Source organism: Thalassophryne amazonica, chromosome 16 (assembly GCF_902500255.1).
Source record: "Thalassophryne amazonica chromosome 16, fThaAma1.1, whole genome shotgun sequence".
NCBI classification, from domain to species: Eukaryota; Metazoa; Chordata; class Actinopteri; order Batrachoidiformes; family Batrachoididae; genus Thalassophryne; species Thalassophryne amazonica.
This window is the reverse complement of record NC_047118.1, coordinates 62,626,982-62,644,613: the sequence shown is the minus strand read 5'-3', so window position 1 is coordinate 62,644,613 and position 17,632 is coordinate 62,626,982. Positions and strand designations below refer to the sequence as shown.

The 17,632-nt window shown below is 43.3% G+C and overlaps 1 protein-coding gene and 1 non-coding gene across 2 annotated transcripts; one reads left to right on the top strand and one right to left on the bottom strand.

The window, feature by feature from the left end:
• Positions 1 to 4,218: 4,218 nt before the first annotated feature.
• trnaa-agc lies at positions 4,219 to 4,291 on the bottom strand. The gene has a single exon. It is a non-coding gene; the product is annotated as a tRNA-Ala (tRNA).
• Positions 4,292 to 10,829: 6,538 nt separating this feature from the next.
• On the top strand, positions 10,830 to 16,126 carry rnf151 (ring finger protein 151). Its single transcript, XM_034190275.1, has 4 exons — positions 10,830 to 10,980; positions 14,171 to 14,334; positions 14,437 to 14,533; positions 15,511 to 16,126. The coding sequence occupies exons 1-4, from the start codon at positions 10,978 to 10,980 to the stop codon at positions 15,973 to 15,975; spliced, it is 729 nt and encodes a 242-aa protein (XP_034046166.1). The 5' UTR covers positions 10,830 to 10,977; the 3' UTR covers positions 15,976 to 16,126.
• The last annotated feature ends 1,506 nt before the right edge of the window (positions 16,127 to 17,632 follow it).

The window sequence follows — 17,632 nt, the reverse complement described above, 5'->3', positions numbered from 1 at the left end:
CCTGGAGGCCGACGTCCGGGACTACGTCCAGGCCTGTACCACCTGCGCCAGGGGCAAGGCCGACCACAGAAAGACCTCAGGGCTGCTACAGCCACTGCCCGTGCCTCATCGCCCCTGGTCCCACATCGGCCTGGACTTTGTCACGGGTCTCCCGCCGTCCCAGGGAAACACCGTCGTCTTCACGATAGTGGACCCTTTCTCCAAGGCGGCCCACTTCGTGGCCCTCCCGAAGCTCCCAACGGCCCAGGAGACAGCGGACCTCCTGGTCCACCACGTCGTCCGTCTGCATGGAATACCATCAGACATCGTCTCCGATCGCGGTCCCCAGTTTACCTCACACGTTTGGAGGAGCTTCTGCCGGGAACTGGGGGCCACGGTCAGCCTTTCGTCCGGGTATCACCCCCAGACCAACGGGCAAGCAGAGCGGGCCAACCAAGAATTGGAGCAGACACTACGCTGTGTGACAGCCGCGCACCCGACGGCCTGGAGTACCCACCTGGCCTGGATCGAGTACGCCCACAACAGCCAAGTGTCATCAGCCACCGGCCTCTCCCCGTTTGAGGTGTGCTTGGGGTATCAGCCCCCCTTGTTTCCGGTGGTCGAGGGAGAGGTCGGTGTGCCCTCGGTCCAGGCCCACCTACGGAAGTGCCGTCGGGTGTGGCGTGCCGCCCGCTCTGCTTTGTTGAAGGCCCGGACGAGGGCGAAGAAACATGCAGACCGGCGGCGGGCCCCGGCTCCCAAGTATCGTCCTGGGCAGGAAGTGTGGTTGTCCACCAAGGACATTCCCCTTCAAGTGGACTCCCCCAAACTCCAAGAACGATACATCGGTCCCTTCAAAGTCCTCAAAGTCATCAATCCCGCTGCAGTGAGGCTCCAGCTTCCGGCCTCGCTGCGGATTCATCCAGTGTTTCATGTCTCCCGGATAAAACCCCATCACACCTCACCCCTCTGCACCCCGGGTCCGGCACCACCTCCTGCCCGGATCATCGACGGGGAACCGGCTTGGACCGTGCGCCGGCTCCTCGACGTCCGTCGAATGGGCCGGGGTTTTCAGTACCTGGTGGACTGGGAGGGGTACGGCCCCGAAGAACGCTCCTGGGTGAAGAAGGGCTTCATCCTGGACCCGGCCCTCCTGGCCGACTTCTACCGTCGCCATCCGGACAAGCCCGGTCGTGCGCCAGGAGGCGCCCGTTGAGGGGGGGGTCCTGTTGTGTGGGCCGCTGAAGAGGAGGTACTGCTGGCCCACCACCACCAGAGGGCGCCCTGCCTGGAGTGCGGGCTCCAGGCACCAGAGGGCGCTGCCGCCTTACGAGAGCAGTCAGGGTGACAGCTGTCACCCATTACTGGACACAGCTGACTCCACTCAGCACGGAGGTATATCATCAGGACGGCGTCTCCACCTCAGTGCCGAGATATCGCCTTAAGATTGAGGTAACGTTCTCTGCACGCATATTCTGCATAACCAGATAAAACTTGTTAAACCTTTTCAGGACAGCTGACTACTGAAAGCTAATTACTTGGATAAGTACTCACCTTCCTGCTGTATAGTGACAAGAGGTGGAGGCGGCTTCTCCCCTCTCCGTTTACTGGGTGCTGTCGCATCCACACCTGTGTGTTTGTTGCTCTCTCCCGCCAGCAGTACCGGATCCGACGAGCGGAGGCAGTGGCCACCTGGGAATTCGGGACTTGGCGGTTCCAGTACTCCCAGGGTTCGGTGGCAGAGGAGATCTGGGTGGTTCCGGTTCGACTGGGACGGACGTCTCCTACCTTCGAGCCTGCCCACACGACACCAGCGGATTTCGACCTAAACCCCAAATTATTGATTGTTGTATTAGCTGTGCTCGTTTCACAACAGTAAAACTTGTTATTCACCTTTCTCCATTGTCCGTTCATTACGCCCCCTGTTGTGGGTCCGTGTACCTACACTTTCACAACAAGAGGAGCCTGAAAGCTGAAGGCTCTGCCTCCCATTCTACTCTTACAAACCCTAGGAACTACAAGTAAGCCTGCAGTCTGAGAGCGAAGCGCTCTATTGGGGTGATATGGTACTACGAGGTCCCTAAGATAAGATGGGACCTGATTATTCAAAACCTTATAAGTAAGAAGAAGAATTTTAAAATCTATTCTAGAATTAACAGGAAGCCAATGAAGAGAGGCCAATATGGGTGAGATATGCTCTCTCCTTCTAGTCCCCGTCAGTATGTACATATGTTACCACGTAACGTGATAAAGCATGATACATGGTGTAAACTATTCCTCAACCAATAATTTGCATCACCTTTGAACAAAATTGGGGCAACTCTAAATTTTGACCCCTGTACAAACTGAAACTGAACTTTGTCTCCATTATTGTTGTTTTTACCCCATAACTCTGTAGAATTCAGTCACAGATAGTCCAAACTATACGTTTTTGGAATCTTTACAATCAGACAAATAATGTGGTATAATTTTCAATATGACTGGAGCATTTTTATATTTTGACTCCTATGTAATTCTTCAATTGACCCCTGCCGCCTATTGAAAATTCAAGTGGCCCATCGGTTTTTTTTTTCAAGAGTAATATCTAAGGTGTACTTTTGCAAAAGTTGGTGCTTCTATCACCATTTGAAGGATTACTCTGTAAATATTCTGTTATCTGCTGCACTATCTACTTCACCACCTGCAGTACTGCTTCAAGTCGTCCTTGAAGATCTTCTTATCCATCAGTCCATCACTTAGCCCAGGAATGTCCGCTTTCTTCAGCTGCTCCCTCTTGGCCAAACACAGCAAGGCAATGTCATTTGCATCCAACTCAAACCGATCAAAGCGGGGGGTGTGATCAGACTGCGACACCGGCCCTACAAGTAAGAATCCAGCTACAATCAAATAAAATCAAAGCACTACCCTTAGGTAAACTATAAAATTTTGCATCCATTCTCTATACATGCCATCATTTATTTCACATGTATTAGTACTGTTTCATAACAAAAATATTTATAAATATAAATGTGTGTGTATATTTGTTTGTGTGTGTGTGTAAGTAACAAAAAATTAAGTGAATAACCTGTAGAAATTATGCCATTGGTTTCAATGTACACACCCAAATAAGGTCGTACAGGATGGAATGTTCATCTAAAAAAATTATCATACATATACGATTATTTGGAATGTGATAGTAGGTAATCCCAGTTTCTTAAATATCTTGTAGTTTATTTATTTATCAAAAATAATTTAATAACACTATTCATGTTTCAATCCATCATGGGAGTAAAATCTGGGGTGCACAGAATAACACTTTTTTTCTTCTGTACAGTAGTGAGAAGATTGGGTGCCTTCTTGAGACAAACATACACCTTAATAAAAGAGATAATTGTTCCTCCATGAAAGACAGAAAAATGGCTGTTTGTGCAAAATTTTGTGGGATTTTTTTTTGGGGGGGGGGCGCTAGGAAGGGAAGTGATTCAGTGTAGATCCGCCACTGCTGCTATGCCTCTGATTACATTAAAACAAGTAGTTTTTCTTCCTAACCAGGAAGGACAGAAAGTAGAAACACGAGGACAAAACAAGTTTGGAGGACGCGGGCGGAGTTTCTTCTAGCACTGTAGCTGTAGCTCGCTGCTATGTGAGCCGACGGAAACACGTTGGTAAAATAATAAGTTTGGAGGATGCGGGCGTCGATCCCACTACCTCTCGCATGCTGCAGCTCACTATGTGTGTCAAAGTAAGCCCAAAATAAGCCATGGCCAGCCAATCACATAACGCTCCTCCGAAAGACGAACCAATCACAAGGCGGATACACTAAAACATGCGAGAACAGAGGAGAGTAAACAAGCGTCAACAATGTCCAAACAACAAGAGTCAAGTGTTTACTTTTTATCTGCTCTTTTATCCTACAGCTTCAGTCAAGGTAAATCTTATATCATTTTAACTTGTAGAAAATCCGTATTTCATTTTAATCTGTTTGAATCACACACACTCCATAATTTGAAAACCGTGCGGTCTGGTCCAACTGTGGTTGCAATCGGGAAGCGAACCCATGGTGCTGGACTCCCAGTCCAACGCGCAAGCCGTTACGACACAACACCCCTCCCCCCTCCTTATTTATTTATTTTTTTCCGCTGCGGAGCAGGCGAGAAGATTGGGCGCCTCAATCACACAACCCTCCTCCTGAAAAAATACCCAATCAGGCCAGCCAGATTAACTTCATTAGAATGCGGAAACACGGAAAAATAATAAGGTTGGAGGATGCGGGCATCGATCCCGCTACCTCTCGCATGCTAAGCGAGCGCTCTACCATCTGAGCTAATCCCCCACGAAAGCACAGTTTCATAGGATATCAATTGTTCTTATTTCCCAAGAAATTCCAGTTTATATCACGTATGAGTCCTCACCGCCGCACATTGAACATGACCACGTGTGTCGTGGCCATTTTTTAACGCGAACGCAGCCCAGTCGACACGAACAATAATTTACTTCACTGAAAGAGTCAACAGTTTTAGAGTTTTAGCGTTTGGTACACATTATATTAAACCGGGAAGACTTAGTGCTGACGGTAGCTTTTAAAAAGATACATTTTACTTATATTATAGATTAATTAAGTGATATTACACAAATTGTTCATATTTTCTGATAAAAACTGGGTCGTCTGCACTTAAAGTGTCTCACGTTGTCCGTCTTTCCTCCTTGAATGTTGTCGATAAAACAACACTCCCTTTGTCCTTTTCGCTGGAGTAAGTGGCAGAACTTGAAATTTTTAAGGGTTAGTGCCGTCGCGACACAGAAAAACAATTTATTTTCTTTTTAACTTCATGTCCTCAGTCACATCTATAATGCTGTGCTGCCCTCTACAGGTTCTCAGTGAAACTAGCTGCCGTGATTTACCAAGTTATGAGTCAGTGTGTGTAAACGTTGATTTAAATGCAATACTTGACAGTATGGTGGAGCAATATAGCACTCTTGAAATTTTCTTGTGTAGTGTTTGTATCATCCAAACATGTACATTAGGTTCATGTTCCACCAGGAGGTTGCAGGATAGTCACTCCAGTCAGTGGTCATTCAGCCTGAAACCCCATGAGGGTGGACGCTGGGGTGGTGCTGATGTTAACATGCACAGTTTACAATACAAAAAAAGTCAAGCATCATTCCACGACACCAGCAGCTCCCAGCAGCCCTTGCTGCCTCTCAGCCATAACTGTCCTCCTTCGCCCAGAGCTGCCAAAGTCCCATGCAAAAATGGAACGGTGTAGGAGCCAGAACATATCCCTGATGAACACCAGTATTCACTGTGAGATGAGATGAGATTTATTGCCATTGTCACTACGCGAGTGCAACGCTCCAATTACCACAGACAAGATACAGCAATTAATCCACAATTATTACAAGAAGCTACAGCAGCTAAAGCTGAGCTGCACCCCAGAGGGGGAAGGGAGTGGAGGGGTGGGAGCATGCGTATCAGTCTCTGTCCATGTGTAGACCCTGAAGCAATAACATTTTTGAATTACGGCTGGCTGAAGAGATTCTATGGCTGCTAGCCGGCTCCGCTTATGGCTCAGCTCTTATAAATGGCTCAAAATGGCTGGACTTTTTATTTTATTAGGATGTATAATCTTTATGCTATCTACAAGTTTCTCAGTCAATGATAGTGTCTTTCTATTAAAAGAAAGCAAATATACAGGTGATTAAGACTAGAGTATTTTATTACAGCTAATACAATCATGTACACTGTACTTGCCTACACTTTGTCGTAATTATCATGAATAATGCACATCATATTGCATTTGGATGGCGCTAGGCCAGATCTTCTCCCATTCAGAACACCTGTGGTACTGAAAAGGGATTCCACAGGCACGCTGCTTGCTGATATGCAAAGATACACTTTAGCCAAAGATGACAACAATGGAAAGTGTTTTTGATTGTCCTTCCAAAACTCCAAGGAAGTTTCAGCAGTTGTTGAGGTCAACAAGTACCTGTTGAGTTCTCCTTTCAGTTGTTGTTCTCGATACTCCACAACAGATTCCCCGCTGTCTCTGGCATCCTCCAGCCAGGACATCTGCAGCTTTTTCACACTGCTGACAGGCTCTGCATCACCCTGAGCAGCAGTTGGGACAGCTTCCTCCACATGACATGTCATGTTGCCCAGCACGGAGTACAGAACCTGTAAAACAAAATCACAATACAACCTTAACTATAAAACAAGATCACTATAAGTAATGCTTTTCAACATTTTTTAATAAATCCTACATGGTTGAAATTGAACAAATTTCATTACTTATGATAATGGTACACATTGGTAGTACCTTGAAGTCTGAATGTTACGGAGTAGTTCCTTGATATGTTGTGTAGCTTCTTCCTTGGTCAAGACTATATCCCTCACTGATGGGTCAAATCAGACACTTGCTTTCACCAAGTCAGTCATGGAGATTCACTTGTCCAGGTTCTGCAGGATTCTATTTTTCAGCTTTTTCATTTGTTCGGAATCACTGCCAGTCTCACACAGCTTCCTGATCCTCGAACGAATCAGTGGGACAACTGATAGGGTTGGAGCTACCTCACTGATGACAAAAAAGACAGTCATTACTTATGCGCCACTTGTGCGCCATGAGCGGCTCCGTCCCGACGCGCGAATTCCTCCGCACGTCTTTCATTACAAAATCTCCTGTAACAGTGGAATGTGCCGCAAAAGTGCTGATGTCCACATTTTCTGCGATTTCTCTGGTAGTCACATGACATCCCGGATCAACACAGCCTTCACTTTGGAAATGATCTGGTCGTTTCAGCCTGTCGATGGCCGCTCGGAGCGCGGCACGCCCTCTGCCGGTGTGGGCCGTCTTTAATCCGGTTGTAATGGTCCTTAATCTGTGTGACACCGATAGAATCTTCACCAAAAGCCATCTGAATTTTGCAAATGGTTTCCACCTGGCTGTCTCACACAGTTTCTGAAAAAATTTTCATGGAGCAAACCGGCAGTCGCTCAGCCATTTCCCTGACAATAAAAATCCGACGAGGGGGTTGGACCAGTGCTCACTCAAAGCCTGCTCACAGGCGAATGACGCAACTGACAGGCATGAAAAAACTCACGCATGCGCACGAAGGTTCAAGCTTGGCTGATGCAAGCGCACATGATTCAAATCCTTATAGTTTTTGAAAAAAATAAAAAGGTCCGTTACTTTTTGGACAGACCTCGTATAACTGTACTCAGTCTCACTGCGAAGTACGGATGCTTATGATGTTTGTCAGTCCATCCATCCATGAGTATTGTAGCACTGCTAATGTTGGCAAGTTTCTCTTTCACGAACTTTCTCACTGAGTCATACACGTCACACAGTGCTGTTGTGGCAAGAGCTCTTGAACTAGGCAGATGGAAGTTAAAGTTCTTGCTGTTTAGGTGTGTGAAGCCTGAGCGTTCCACAAGATCAAAGGGTAGGAGGTCCCGGCATAACCACAATGCCAGGTCACGATTGAACTCAAAGTCACTTGTGGCTCTAGCTGATTTTTTGTCACTGCTGAACCATGAGGTGATCTTCTGTGACTGCAGACTTCCTGATATTTGCCTCTGGATGTACTGCAGTAGCGTGGTTAAAGAAGTTCCCAGTTCCAGTGTTTTCTGCCAGGGAATACACCCTAGTTAGCTGACCCTCCTCTTTGGATGCCTCCTTGTTGAAGCATATCTTGCAAGAGTTTATCATCAATCCGAGTGTGACGGCCATCAGTCGTCCTGTGCACTTCCCCCATAAACTCCCCAAATCTGGAACGCTGAGGTTTTGTTGATTGTTTCATTGTCCAGAACAACCCAAGTTGTGTGAATGTGTTGACACGGCGATTGCTGACAAATTGATTCTGTACAGATCTCAGCAGTCTTGGCTGTCTAGGGTTCGCTGCATTCCCCTGGTCCTGCTGCGGAACATCTGCAATTCATAGAGAAAATATTGTAGACATTTGACAATGAAAAAACATACACAGAACAAAAAAGAACCAGATTTAACACTAGAACTACCAGAGCACTTCTTCCTTTCATGACCAAGGTGGTTCCAAATGACACTGCTGGGGTAATTTACAACTCATTAGGCCACCTCTTCTTATGTAAGTGCAGCCATTAGATCAGAATATGGCAGTACCAGACCGGCAGTTTGAGCCTGGGAGAATGTTCAGGAAAAAGATGCCAGTCTTAAAAAACATTTCAGCAGTGTGTAAATTTTAAGGAGGTTGGACGGGTATGTGTTTGCCCAAATTATGTTACTGTAAATCAAATAATAACACAGGGTGAATGGACAAGCCTTATCTACAAAATGTCTGAGTTTGCTGATTAATCCAAATGATCTTACTGTTTTTTGTGGATAAAACTAATGTGTTATTTCTGGTTCAAATTCTCATCCACTACAATGCCTAAAAATTTGATATGGGATAAATTTCATTTCAATCAATTGAAACTCTAGCTCGAACTGCTGGTCACTGGTACTGCCACATTCCCATCTAATGGCTGCACTTACATATGAAACATAAGAGCAGGTACATAAGAAAAGGTGGCCTAATGAGTTGTAAATTACCCCAGCAGTGCCATTTGACACCCTCCAGTCAGAATAGGAGGTGGGAGAAAGGGCTGGATTTTTGAGGGTGAACCATCTTTGGCAGTGCTGCTGACCAATGTCTGAATAGCTGATAATTGCATCAGCTTGTTGCACATGATCTGTGAAATCTTTTAGGTCTCACAGATAGACCTTTCTATAAGCTTTGATTTGATATTATATATATATATATAGAGAGAGAGAGAGAGAGAGAGAGAGAGAGAGAGAGAGAGAGAGAGAGAGAGAGAGAGAGAGAGAGAGATATTGAGCGGCCAAATAGATGGAATACATGCACACCTAGGTAGCAGCAATTTGCTGACATAACATGTGAATTTCTCCACTGTGAGATCAATAGAGTCTTATCTGTAAATTTATTCATAAGACCAAAACCTGGGGTGGCCCATCTACCCCATCCTCCCCTTACAATGGCACGTGTGTGTGCAGGACTGGGATAAATGTGCAAAAATTGTTTATTTATTAGGAAATGGCTATTGGCACGGTGCGAATAGGGTCTGCCTATTTATTACTGTTTTCCAGGCAAAACTGATACCATAATTTCCAGGCTATAGAGCGCACCTGAATATTAGCCACACCCACCAATTTTAAAAAGCAAAAAGAAATTGTACATAAATAAGCCGTGGGTCTCCATGTTGTAACATGAGATATTTACACATAAAGATGTTACAGAAATATTTTTTTAAACTTTTAATTAAATATGTACCATAAAATTGAAGGTGAGACCTAAATATTGATGCGCACATCATCCAGTGCGTGCATGGCCACACGGAGTAATTTTTACTTTTTCTAACTTTCATCGCGTGGAGCCAGGATCGGATGGAATCTGCGATAAATGAGACGTTAATAAGGCACTGTCTGTTACTTTTACGACTTTTCGCCAAGATGGGGAACCAATGTGGAAGAAGGTGGAAGAAGGCTCCACTCCACTAACTGACTGGCATTGCGACTGTGGAGTAAAGTGCCACAGAACGACTTTTCTTCACTTTAACAAACAGGCAAGATCTTATATTTACACTGTGTGTGAAATTACACTGCACGAGCGCACAGCTTTCAGGAAATCAATTGACGTATTTCGACTTATGGAAAAGCCTGTAAAAATCCATGAATTAGACGCATCCATAAAAGCCGCAGTGTTCAAAGCGTGAAAAAAAGTCACGGTTTATAGCCGGGAAATTATACTTTGCATTACCCAGTTTGGAAATCTTACCTGTGTTGTTGGTGGATCCCAACAGATGTTTCATTGCAGAAAATTACACCGTCTTCCAATTTTTGGTCAGTGGTCTTCTTGATTCTTGAAATCAACGTGAGTCAGGATCAGGACAGGAAGCACTGAGCAGTTCCAACGTGGCCTACGTCATGAATGCCAGAAGCGCTCTAAATGCGGACAAGTGCCCCCTCGTCAATATAGCAAACGGCTGAACCATTTAACAGCTGGCCAAATTCCTTGTGGCTGCGCACTTTATTTAAACGGCTGGCTACAGCTCAGCACCTGTTTGGCTTGGCTTGGCGGCTTACGGCGGCGGCTTCAGGGTCTATCCATGTGTGAGTGACAAATGAGTTGAGTTTATGTCAGTTTCTATCTGTGTGTGCTGGAGTTGCAGAAGATAAGAAAGAAGGTAGCCGAATGGTTCACCAAGACCGTAGAAATTCTTTTGGAGGAAAACAACAGGGCATTTTGTCCTTCAGAGGCTGATAAGCCTGCTATGTTTATGGTTGAGCAGTGAAAACACCTTTGCAGCTCACATGAACAATCAGATCCAATTTATGAGTATTCCCTGGTCTCGACATCTTCCTTTGCAAGACGTGCATTTGTTCCGAGATGTTATCCAATTTGCGTCTGAGTTCAAGGGTTCAGGGGTAATCCAGTTTGAGAATGTATCCCCTAGCCCAGCTCATTAATCATGACGGACAGGTGAAGGGAAGTGGTTCTGGTGGCAGCCGTCTTGCCAATTCTCTGGTAGGACAGGGCAGCACATAAACCAATACGTACCAGCCCGCCTACAATAAAACCAAATATAAATAGATCTTCAATGTCTTCCACAGAGAATGGCACAAAGCATGCAACCCGCCACGTCTCCCAGGCATCAAGAACATACACACACACATCCCCACTGTCCCTGTGGTTGAGATTAGAACAGACAAAGCTGGCTCCATCCACTCATTTCTGCCACACACGGGCACCTGTACAACAACAGTGAAAGGACGCGCTCTGTAATGAGCACCATTATCTGTTTTTTTGTTTTGTTTTTTTTTGTTTGTTTGTTTGTTTGTTTTTATATTTACTCTTTGCACTTGCTGGCACAAACTGTCCCTTTTTTTGGATGTTTTGTCAGGAATGTTCATGTGTGCTTGTGTTACATGTGACTGGACACATATGAAGTAACAACACTGGGAATGGAAGCAGGAACAGCACACTATCATGGTGAGTCAAGAAGAATTTCAATACAAATTTTATTTTTCACTTTGACTGATAGAGTGCCTTATTTTAGAACTTATGCCCCATAAAGATAGACAATTGAATTGTGAAACTTCTCACTGTTATGAAGTGACATTTCATAAATTGTCACTCAAGTATTGCTGAAGTATTCCCCCTACCAAAATTTTAGATGTGCTTTAAAAAATATCTTATGTTTGTTATCCTGTGAGAAAAACAAAGCACAGACAGTTTGTGCCACTTTTTTTAAAAAAAAGCATGTGACCAGCTATGTGACTTTCCAGAAGAGTGCTGCTGTGTTGTCTCTTGGCTTTATGTTGGAAACAGTTGGACAGGCAGCTGCACGTCCAAACACTGCTTTTCAGCACTTCTATTCCAGATAACATCAATTCAGACTGGCTCAGAATTTTATACCAGTTCAGTTTTGGTTTCATAATGTCATTGCTGACAGAGAAGTTAGGTTTGGGCCCTCAGAAATGCCTTTTATTCATGGCCTGCCACTCCTAGAAAGAGCCACAGGTCAGAATATCTGGATGTTTTGAGGTCAGGATTGGAAGCTAAAGGTGCTGAGCTTTGACTTTGGAACAGCCTACAAAATTATTTAAAAATAAAGTTACTTAATATTTTGTAATTTTCACAGTTATAGTTTGAGTTGCAGATTTTGTAGTTTATCTCTGAGGCTGACACTGTTTTTGTCCATGTTCAGTTGTTGATTTGTGATCATCAGGACACAAAAACTAATGAACCAATTTACACAAAACTTACTGCGAAGCATTGGGATAATTAAGAAATAAAGAACATGCTGGGTGTGGCAAGGTGGCTTAGGGGTTAGCACTGTTGTCTCACAGCAAAGTGGTCCTGGGATTGCATCCCGTCCTGATCATTTCTATGTGGTGTCTGTGTGGATTTCTTCAGCTTCCTTCCAAAAACATGCAGGTTAGGTGAATCGGAAACTTTTAAGTGTGTGAATGAGTTTGTCTGTTCAGTTGTGATCCTACGATAGACTGGCACCCTGTCCCAGGTTGTACCCTGAGTCTTGTGCTGTGACTGCTGAGAGAGGCTCAAGCTCCCCCATGACAACCCTTGATCAGAGTAAGCAGGTATAGAAGAAGCCATGGATTTGAAAAACTCAGAAAATTTGGTGAAAAAATTACATTTTTGAAAACATCTTAATTTTGGGCAGATACAGGAAAATTTAAAGTTTTTATTTACTAGCAGTGGTGACTAGGGTGGCTACCAGACCTGAACTTTAGAAATAAAGAAAACTGATAAAGCTCATTTTATGACATGGACATAACTTCATAACTACACATATATTAAGAAAGACACAAACAGAAAAAGAGAGATGAGTCAATATTTATACAGATTCCTTTCTGCATGGTTTTGTAGACTTGGGACTTTTATTTCAGTTTTACAACCCCATTTTGCTTGGATGGCAGCATGTGTTGCTCCAAAACCTGGATGTACCTTTCAGCATTGATGATGCCATCACAGATGTGTAAGTTGCCCATGCCATGGGTACTAACACACCCCCATACCATCACAGATGCTGGCTTTTGATCTTTGCGCTGGTAACAATCTGGATGGTGTTTTTCCTCTTTTGTCTGGAGGACACAACATCCATGATTCTCAAAAACAATTTGAAATGTGGACTCGTCAGACCACAGCACACTTTTCCACTTTGAGTCTGTCCATTTCAAATGAGCTTGGGCCCAGAGAAGGTGGCGGTGTTTCTGGATGTTGTTGATGTGTGGCTTTCGCTTTGCATGGTAGAGCTTTAACTTGCACTTGTAGATGTAGTGACAAACTGTGTTAACTGACAATGGTTTTCTGAAGTGTTCCTGAGCCCACACAGTAAGATCCTTTACACAATGATGTCGGTTTTTAATGCAGTGCCGCCTGAGGGATCAAAGGTTCACTGGCATTCAATGTTGGTTTTCAGCCTTGCCGGTTACGTGTACGATAAAGAAAGCTCGTAGAAAGTTCTCCAGATTATCTGAATCTTCTGATTATATTATGGACTGTAGATGATGGAATCCCTAAATTCCTTGCAGTTGAACATTGTGAAACATTGTTCTTAAACTGATGGACTATTTTTTCACGCAGTTGTTCACAAAGTGGTGATCCTCACCTCATCTTGGCTTGTGAATGGCTGGGCTGTTTGAGGATGCGCCTTTTATACCCAGTCATGACACTCACCTGTTTCCATTTAACCTGTTCAGCTGTGGAATGTTCCAAACAGGTGTTCTTTGAGCATTCATCAACTTTCCTAGTCTTTTGTCCCAACTTTTTTTGAAACTTGTTGCAGGCATCCATTTAAAAATGAGCAAATATTTGCACAAAAACAAAAAGGTCTATCAGTTTGAACATTAAATATCTTGTCTTTGTGGTGTATTTAATTGAATATAGGTTGAAGAGGATTTTCAAATCATTGTATTCTGTTTTTATTTACATCTCACACAATATCCCAACTTCATTGGAATTTGGGTTGTAGAATGAAAAAGCTATTAAACAATGAAAAATAACAGTTTTTTTTCTCTGATTTAGTACATTATGGTGTCTTACTTTCTCTCTCTCTCTCTCATTCTTGTACCCCATTCACTGCATACCTCACTTCACCACCTATTTTTCTTTCACTGCTAAGTTCATACAGAATCCTGTCTGTGCACTGAAAAAGAACCAAATTAATAATTAGTTTCAATTGGTAACACATGAATGAATTAAAGTCTTTGAAATCAAGTTAGTAAGTTAGATCAACTAATTTACTAAGGTAATTTCAAAGAACTTAATTCATTCGGGGGTTACCAATTGAAACAATTCAGTTAAGTGGTTCAACTGTTGTCTTTTTTTCCAGTGTGAGTTGTTGGGAGTGGATGGTCTAATTTACTTTCTCACTGTATTTAACACAACACCTGCTTATCCTTCACTAAAAACTATACGTATTTCAAGATTGGGCCCTTTGTACACACACTGAGTGCTTTTATGCTTTTCTGAATTTTAATTACTGTAGTTAACACTCAGTTTAACATTTTTGCCAGATATATATATGTAAATGTATACTTCTTGATTTTCTATTTTCCAAAAAACGCTTACGTTTTTGAAAAGTTCTAAATCAGACTTTTGCTCGGTGGGTAGAACCTGAGAATAAATATTCTTGTGTTTTATTGGTCACATTCAGGCAGAGCTAGACATGTCAAACGGAGGCTATGATGTGGAACTGTTTGTGGACGCCCCAGACTATGACCTGATCTGCACGATATGTCAGGGCGTCCTCAGGTGTCCAGTAAGAGCTGCATGCCACCACATCTTCTGCAAGAAATGTATCCTGCAGTGGCTGAAGAGGTAGAGTTCATCACAAATACGTAGCTCAGTTTCATTGGTCCAAGCTATATTAAAAATGTTAAACTGCCGTGTGTAATCCAAATACGTCTTCTTTGATTACAGACAGGAGACGTGCCCTTGCTGCAGAAAGTCTGTTAACCAGAGCTTGATCTTTATCATGTTTAAACTGAGCAAATCTATCGGACGCATGAAAATCAAGGTAGGAAAGTAAAAATACTTTGTTATATCAGCACACAAATCAAAGATTAGCTCATTCGTTTTTGGTCCCATTTTTTCATGAGGTGAACGCAAAGATCTACAACATTTTCTATATACACAAAAGATGTATTTCTCTCATATACTGTTCACAAATCTGTCTAGCACTTCTCCTTTGCCACCTCACAGGTGTGGCATATCAAGATGATGATTAGACAGCATGATTATTGCACAGGTGTGCCTTAGGCTGGCCACAATAAAAGGTCACTCTGAAATGTTCAGTTTTATCACACAGTACAATGCCACAGATGTTGCAAGTTTTGAGGGAGCGTGCAGTTGGCATGCTGACTGCAGGAATGTGCACCAGAGCTGTTGAATTAAATGTTCATTTCTCTACTGTAGAGTGGCCAGATGTCTTCCTTTTTGCAACAAATTTTGATGGTTTCTGGCATTGTTATTGGCAGTCCAACTTCAGTTTTGAAACGTGTGTTTGAAACATGCATTTTTAAAACACGCATTTCAAAACTGAAGCTGGACTGTCAATAACAACACCAGAAACCACCTCAATTTGTGGCAAAAAGGAGGACATCTGGCAGTTTGTTTGTGACCTGGAGCTCAAACATGTTGAGGCGGTTTTGCAGGCGAGAGAACGTAGGTACTCTGGTTAGCTGTGTAGGCTAACATTTACAACACGTCTCCCATCTCCCTTGTGTTCCCTTCTCCACTGGTAACCGAAAAACACTTTTCGCGACTGCTTCAGTGATTGCAGCCAGAAACAAAACAGTACATCATTTTTCCATCTGAAGTTATGCTGTGTATATATTACACAACAGTGGTCAAATCCCACAATATCACACAGGGTTCAAACAAGCTGCGGCGCCCTATTCCTCACTTGCATGTCTCTTTGGACAAAAGCCTCAGCTAAATGTAATGTAATGTAATGCTGTAAGCATTGATGGCTTTGTATTTGACTATTTGCAGTGTAAGAACGAGATCCTTGGCTGTGCAGAGACGTTCCCACTGTCGGAGCAGGACGGTCACAGCATGAGATGTCTGTATGAGCTCATCCTGTGTCCTCACCAGGGCTGCCGGGCGCAGCTGCTCCACAGGGACCTGGAGACCCACAGCCAGCACTGCGAACACTGGCGCCAGCCATGTCAAATGGGATGTGGGACAATCTTGTCCCAGCTCACTCGGGTTCAACACAACTGCTACAAGCAGCTGAGGCAGGAGTATGAAGCCAGGCAGAGGAGCCACAGGGCAATTGCTGCCGCCCTGCAGAGGAAGATGAGGAGGATGCAGAGCACCATGGCCCACATGAAGAGGCAGATCGGGCTGATCTGTGAGAGCCTGGAGGTGATGGACGACCTGCCTGAGGTTGAAGAGGAAGAGTTTGGAGGAAGCAGCGGCAGGGGGACTGGAACCAGCAACAACAGCAACTGTTGATGGATGAAGAAAGTCTGTGGCTGACAAGTGAATTTGCTAGAATTTATCTGAAAGTGGGTATTTTATGATTTGGTGTGTACATTATAAAAATTAATTTCAATTGTAAAGTAGAATTTGCTGATGTTCAATTAATTTTAGATATAAAATACTGCCATCATTTATCTTCTTTCAAGAGAATATTGGAAGTTGTGGGATTACAATCAATAAACACACTTATGTTGGAACTGGCTTTGTCATATCCACATTTTGACATAAATATTAGAGGTGGGCGATACTGGGAATTTTGGTATTGATCCGATACCAAGTATATACAGGCCCAGTATTGCCGATATCGATACTGATACCAATACTTTTTCATATTTAAGCTTCATAGATCCAAAACATCCAAAAGAACTAGGATGGAATTTCGCCAAACATTGTATGTGACAACAAAATACTTTATTTATCACAATCAACATTTTTGTTTAAAAAACATCACTCAACACAACTTAAAACAAAATCTCCTGAGTTAGAGGGCTGACTTGAGGAGAGCGCTGAGTGGGCGGGCCAGGCTGAGCCTACCTGCAAGGCTGTTGGCTAACACCGCTGAGCCACGTGATGGCGCAACAACAAAAGACCAGAGGGGGAAGGGTCCGCTGCTCCGTGTTGTGAGACACAGCGCAGCACTGCTCTTACAGAGAGTAAACTTTGATGAATCTGCGTGCGCAGCAGTCAGTGTGTGCGGGAGAGAAAAAAGCTTGAGTATTGATCTTTTTACACAAGGATCATTCAATATCAATACCAGCGTTGGTATCAATATTATTGATATTAGGATTGATCTGCCCACCTCTAATAAATATTCAGTTTCAAGTAAAATATGTTTCCTTTACACTGTGAGAAATGTTGATGAAAACTATTACAAAACAAATTGCCCTGTTCATCAACAAAGCAGTGAAGCAGAGTTGTTTTCACTGGTGTGTCTAAATGGCTGTAGACAAAACTTAAAAAAGGCTGGATGGATTTCCTTCAAAGTTGGTGTGAATATTACTTGAACATCTATCGAGAGATGAATAGATTTGGGAGTAGTTTGGTCAAACCGAAAATGCCAAGGAAAATAATTAATTTATTAGTAATTAATTAAAAGAATTTTTTAAATATCTTAACAACCAAGAAGCCTAGATGGTTAAAACCTGGTAGAAATGTTACTTGGATAGATATATATAGAAGTTGTTAGATTTCTGGGTGTTTGATTGCTGTGAATGACTTCATATTGAATTTGCACAGATATGATGAACCATACATAGTAGGTATATACACTCAACAAAAATATAAACGCAACACTTTTGGTTTTGCTCCCATTTTGTATGAGATGAACTCAAAGATCTAAAACTTTTTCCACATACACAATATCAACATTTCCCTCAAATATTGTTCACAAACCAGTCTAAATCTGTGATAGTGAGCACTTCTCCTTTGCTGAGATAATCCATCCCACCTCACAGGTGTGCCATATCAAGATGCTGATTAGACACCATGATTAGTGCACAGGTGTGCCTTAGACTGCCCACAATAAAAGGCCACTCTGAAAGGTGCAGTTTTATCACACAGCACAATGCCACAGATGTCGCAAGATTTGAGGGAGCGTGCAATTGGCATGCTGACAGCAGGAATGTCAACC

Bases quoted from the DNA above. Each gene is read 5' to 3' on its own strand.
- rnf151 (XM_034190275.1), top strand. The intron at 14,335-14,436 runs GTAGAGTTCATC...CTTTGATTACAG, and splicing joins ATCCTGCAGTGGCTGAAGAG to ACAGGAGACGTGCCCTTGCT. The intron at 14,534-15,510 runs GTAGGAAAGTAA...GACTATTTGCAG, and splicing joins TCGGACGCATGAAAATCAAG to TGTAAGAACGAGATCCTTGG.